General features: G+C 40.6%; 1 protein-coding gene across 1 annotated transcript in view; it reads right to left on the bottom strand.

The window, feature by feature from the left end:
• LOC102854283 (histone H3.1-like) overlaps positions 1-5,069 on the bottom strand; it is a 20,710-nt gene extending 15,641 nt beyond the window's left edge. Inside the window, exon 1 of the mRNA XM_006902639.1 lies at positions 4,741-5,069. Within this exon, the coding sequence (XP_006902701.1) occupies positions 4,741-5,069 (329 nt within the window). The remainder of the gene's footprint in view (positions 1-4,740) is intronic.
• Between the last annotated feature and the right edge of the window lie 511 nt (positions 5,070-5,580).

The raw sequence follows: 5,580 nt of genomic DNA, 5'->3' as shown, positions 1-5,580 counted from the left end.
CATAATGTTCTCCAGAGTCAACCATTTTGAATAATATTGCATGAGTTCCTTGTTTTTCAATGCAGCATAGTATTCCATTGTGCGAATATACCACAGCTTTTCTAGCCATTCGTTTGTTGATGGGCACTTAGGTTGTTTCCAAGTTTTAGCTTGCTTAGTTCCACAATTGACACTCTTGGCAGCAGCAGTCAGGAAATCAAAAGATCAATTGCATTAGGAAAATCTACTTCCAAGGATCCCTCCAGAAAGCTAAAGAGCAATGACGTCAATTTAGAGACTAAGGTGTGCCTGATCCAGGGCATGGTCTTTGCAATTACTTATTATGCATCAGAGAGCTGGACAATGACCAAAGATGACAGAAGAAGAATCAATGTCTTTGAGTTGTGATGCTGGAAAAGAATGAACATACCATGAACTTCCAAGAGCACAAACAGATCTGTCCTTGAAAATAAGCTGCTCCTTGGAGGCAATGGTTTTTGAGGCTTTATCTCACATACGTTGGGCATGTTACCAGAAGACACCATCCTTGGAAAAAGACATCATATTTGGATGTGTGGAGAGATAGCACAGAAGGGCCAACCCCCCTCCCCGATAAGAAAGACTGACAATAACTGGGGTAATGAGTGTAAGTGTGTCTGAGACAGTGAGATTAGCTCAGGATAGGGCAGAGCTCAGATCTACTGTGCATAGGTTCACTATGAGTTGTAGTTGACTCGATGGCACAAAACAATGACCTATGTCTCACATATTTTGGGCATATTGATAGGGGGACCAATCCTTTGAAAAGGACATCATGACTGAAAATGTCAAGGGTCAGCAAAAGAGAGGAAGACCCTAAACAGGACATAAGAGCCTTAACAATGAATTTGAGTATATTAGAGATGATGAGGATGGTACAGAATAGGGCAAGGTTCAGGTCCATGGTTATAGCGTTGCCAGAGCCACACTTGGTATCACCTAACAACAACAGGATTTTGAAACCCTATCTCACATATTTTGGGCATATTGCCAGGAGGGACCAGTCTTTGGAGAAGGACATCATATATGAAAGAGAAGGCGGTTAGGGCAAGAGAGGAAAACCCTGGATAAGATGAATTGACACAGTGACTATATCGATGGTTCAGGTATATCAGAGACACTGAAATTGGCTCAGCATAGGGCAGAGTTCAGGGCTTTGGTTTGCTCATGGGGCCACTATGAGCCATAATACACAATAGCATGTAACAATGACAACATGCTTATTCAAGAATCACAGACACACAATCTACATGCATACACATGCATGTGACATGGTGCTTTGCAATTTCTTTTTTCACTTAACATGGTTTGGACATTTTTCTATGTCAACATTCATATTTCACACTTTCACAAGGCCACATATTTTATTGCAGAGATGTTGCTGTTGTTGTCAGGAGTTATTTGGTCAACTATTACCATAAAAATAACAGCTCTGAACCTAGCAATTCCACTACTGGGAATATACCCTAAAGAAACTGCCACCCAAGTAGATATATGCACACCCATGTTTATTGCTGCTTTGTTCACAATAGCAAAGAATTGGAAACAACCCAAGTACCCATCAAAAAACAAATGGTTAGAGCAGCTGTGGTAGAATCACACAATGGAACACTATGCTACATTGAAAAACAAGGAATTCATGAATTATTATACAAAATGGGTGATCCCGGAGGACATTATGCTGAGTGAAATATCTCAATCACAAAAAGACAGATACAACATAATGCCACTGTTATAAAACAGGACTGACATGGCGGCTGGGAGGAAACTAAGAAAAGAGGGGATAAATAAAACGAACTAGGGAGAGAACTGTATAAAAGGAATATATGATTAGGTATTATTGGCATGACAAGAGTCCAGAATAAGAGCTGCATAGTAAAGTGGTTGGGGGTAGGGGGGTAAAAAGGTTTTGGGGTGAGGGAGAGGACAGGGAGGAAAATATGCAACAATGAATGATTGGAAACCCAAGTTCTTTATAAACTTTCATTAAAATATCAATTTAAAAAAGGGTAAAAAAACAAATTTGCTTCTGCTGTTTTGTGGGGGCACCATAATTCAGAGTGGATGCTACCTAACACCATTCATCAGTAAAGAGCCCTGGCACCCAGTGCCCAAAGAAGCTGTTAATTGAAAGGAGGGCAGTTTGAATCTGCTGCTCCATGGGAGAAAGATATACAGTCTCCTTCTATAAAGAGTTACAGCCTTAGAAATCTGATGGGAGTTGCCATGATAAATTAATTTGATGGCAGTGAATTTGGTTTGAGGCTATCCTTCACTTGCCCTGGAGACATGGTAGATTACATCTGCTCAGTGAAAGGTCAAACCCACCAGCTACTCTGAGGGAAAAAAGCCAATGAGGCATCTCCTCCCAAGAAGATTTATAGATTCAATAACTAATGGGGGATGGAGTAATCAAATAGTTTTTTTTTATTGTTTTATTTGCTTTTTTATTCTTTAAAAAAATAGTTAAGAAAAAGCAAAAGTCATAGATTGGGAGAAAATAGATGCACTATTTTCTGATAAAGAACTGTATCCACCTGTTTCTTTTTCTCTACTACTTTTCTCTTTATGCCTTTCTATTTCTCTATCTCTCTTTCTGTGTCTCTCCCTACTCCCCTTTCCCTCTCTCTTTCTCGTTTCTCTTTATCTATTTTTAAATAACAGATGTAGCTCTGGATGGACTCACCAGTCTATTTGGCTGACAGCTGTCTGGCCAACTGACTTGAAGAGACATGTATTTATTCCCATTCTCAAGAAAGGTGACCCAACAGAATGTGGCAATTATAGAACAATATCATATGCAAACAAAATATTCCTGAAGATCATCCAAAAACTGCTAGAACAGTATATTTACAGGTAATTGCCTGAAGTTCAACAGGGTTTAGGAGAGTTCATGGCACCAGGGATATTGCTGATGTCAGGTGGATCCTGGTGGAAAGCAGAGAATATCAGGATGTCTATTTGTGTTTAATTGTCTATACAAAGGCATTTTACTCTGTAGATCATAACATATTATGGCTAATATTAAGAAAAATGGAAATCTCATTACATTAATTGTGCTCATAAGAAATCTATACCTAAAGAGTTGTCCAAATGGAGCAAGGGACCAGAGTGTGGTTTAAAGTAAGGAAGGTTTTGCATCAGGGATATATCCTTTTTCCATAGTTATTCAATCTGTACACTGAGTAAATAAATCGTGAAGTTGGACTTGAAGAGGAACGTGGCATCAGGATTGAAGGAAGATTCATCAACAACCTGCATTATACAGGTGACACAATCTTGCTTGCTGAAAGTGAGGAGAACTTGAAGTGCTGCTGCACAAAATCAAGAATTACAGCCTTCAATCTCAAAATCAAGAAAACAAAGGTCCTCCCTACAGGGCCAACAGTCAACATTATGAGAAATGGAGAAAGGATTGAAGTTGTCAAAGATTTAATCTTGCTTGGATCATCAACCAAAACTCTTGGTACCAGCACTAAGGAAATCAGGAGACTTATTGCACTAGGCAAATCAACTGTCAGGGATCACTCCTAAATACTAATATTAGTTTGAAGACTATGGTGCACCTGATTCAGGCTATGGTTTTCTCCATTACTTGCTATACACTAGAGAGCTGGAAAATGAATAAGGGTGACAGAAGATGAATTGATATCTTTGCACTGTGGCACGGGAGAAAAAGTACTGAACTTCCCATGGACTGTCAAAATAACAAACAATATGTTTTGAAAAAAAATTCAGCCAGACTGCTCCTTGCAGGTAAAGGTGACAAAGATTCATCTCTCACACTTGTTGGTAGGCAAGGCTTTTCCTTGGAAAAGGATTATCATGATTGGAAAGATGTAGAGTCAGTGAAGAAAAGGAAGGTTCCCAATAAGATGGATAGATAGTGACTGCAGCAATAGGCTCATGTATATCAGAGTTGAGGAAAGCATAAGATAGGAAAGGATTCAGATCTGTTGTTCACAGGGTTGCTGAATCTTACTCAACTCAGTGACATGTAACATTAGAAGTGTCTAGGATGAAATGTGTAAGACATTAGTGCGCTCAATAAAAAGCTTATATTGAGTGGAATCATTTCCTGTCTAAAAGTGAAAGCAAATTAAAAGGGGTATTGAAATTTTAAAATAGGACACAATTTAAAATTACTGTGTAGGAAATAGAAGATCACCTTGTCTTTGAGCTAAAACTACTCATACTTATGAAGTACAACTATTTTAAGTACAATTGGGTTGAGTTCTCTCTGTAAATTATGAACCTGTCCTTTGGGAACTTCAAGGAACAAATAAAATATGTGAATAACTTAGTGACTTTAAAACAAGATAGCATTAATTCATTCATGCATTCACCAAGTATTGAGATACCTATGCTGTGATCTGAAACCTTTTGGCAAACTTTAATTTTCCAAAACTTAGAAAAGCACCTTAAGGAAATGTAATGTGAGGTAGTGTACTTTTGTAGACCAAGTCATTTTGTCCTTTGAAATTACAAACGTAGAACCTTCAGTCACTTTAACAAAAGTTTGTAAGTTATGAACTCAATCTGGAAAATACTGTGTGTGTTTGCAGCTACTTTCAGTGGTAAAGTGAGTGGCTCTTAAAAGAGCCTTTGGGGAAAGGAAAAAATTTGAAGGGTGTAGCAGTTTATGCCCTCTCCCCGCGGATGCGGCGGGCGAGCTGGATGTCTTTGGGCATGATGGTGACACGCTTTGCGTGAATGGCGCACAGGTTGGTGTCCTCAAAGAGCCCCACCAGGTAGGCCTCACACGCCTCCTGCAACGCCATGACGGCCGAACTCTGGAAGCGCAGGTCAGTCTTGAAGTCCTGGGCGATCTCGCGCACCAGGCGCTGGAAGGGCAGCTTGCGGATCAGCAGCTCGGTGGACTTCTGGTAGCGCCGGATCTCGCGCAGCGCCACGGTGCCGGGCCGGTAACGGTGGGGCTTCTTGACGCCGCCGGTGGCCGGCGCGCTCTTGCGGGCTGCCTTCGTGGCCAACTGCTTGCGCGGAGCCTTGCCGCCGGTGGACTTGCGAGCTGTCTGCTTGGTACGAGCCATTATGAAACCGAGAAAGCAGCCAGAAGCGAAAGAACTGCTACTGGGACCAGAATTTATACTATTGCTCCACTCCTGATTGGTCAAAATTGTTGTGTCAGTATCTGATTGGTTCTCTCGTCAATCTTCATTTGCTTTGTTCCACCTTCTCTGCATGCTTTTGTTTCTCTATTAATTTTACTTTTGCTTTAAAGTTTTTTTTTACAGAAAAGAATTACTGCGGCATTTCATCTTGTTCGGTTTTACAATGCTCCCTCCAGTGAAGAGAGAATGGTCAGTTACTTGGGGGTGTGTGTAAATCTGTCAAGGACTTTTTAAAAATTGTATTAGGTTTAATAACATTTAATCGTGCTAATGCGAAACCTATACTTGGACCAAGAGGCAGTCGTCAGAACAGAGCAGGGCAACACTGCATGGTTCAAAATTGGGAAGAGTGTACGTCAGGGATGTGTCCTATCTCCATACCTTTTCAACCTGTATGCAGAGCAGATTATCCGAGAGGCTGGGCTCCATG

This window comes from Elephantulus edwardii, unplaced genomic scaffold (assembly GCF_000299155.1).
Source record: "Elephantulus edwardii isolate Elephantulus edwardi_28Jun2011 unplaced genomic scaffold, EleEdw1.0 scaffold00433, whole genome shotgun sequence".
NCBI classification, from domain to species: Eukaryota; Metazoa; Chordata; class Mammalia; order Macroscelidea; family Macroscelididae; genus Elephantulus; species Elephantulus edwardii.
Note: the sequence above shows the minus strand (reverse complement) of the source record. Positions and strands in the feature narration are given on the sequence as shown.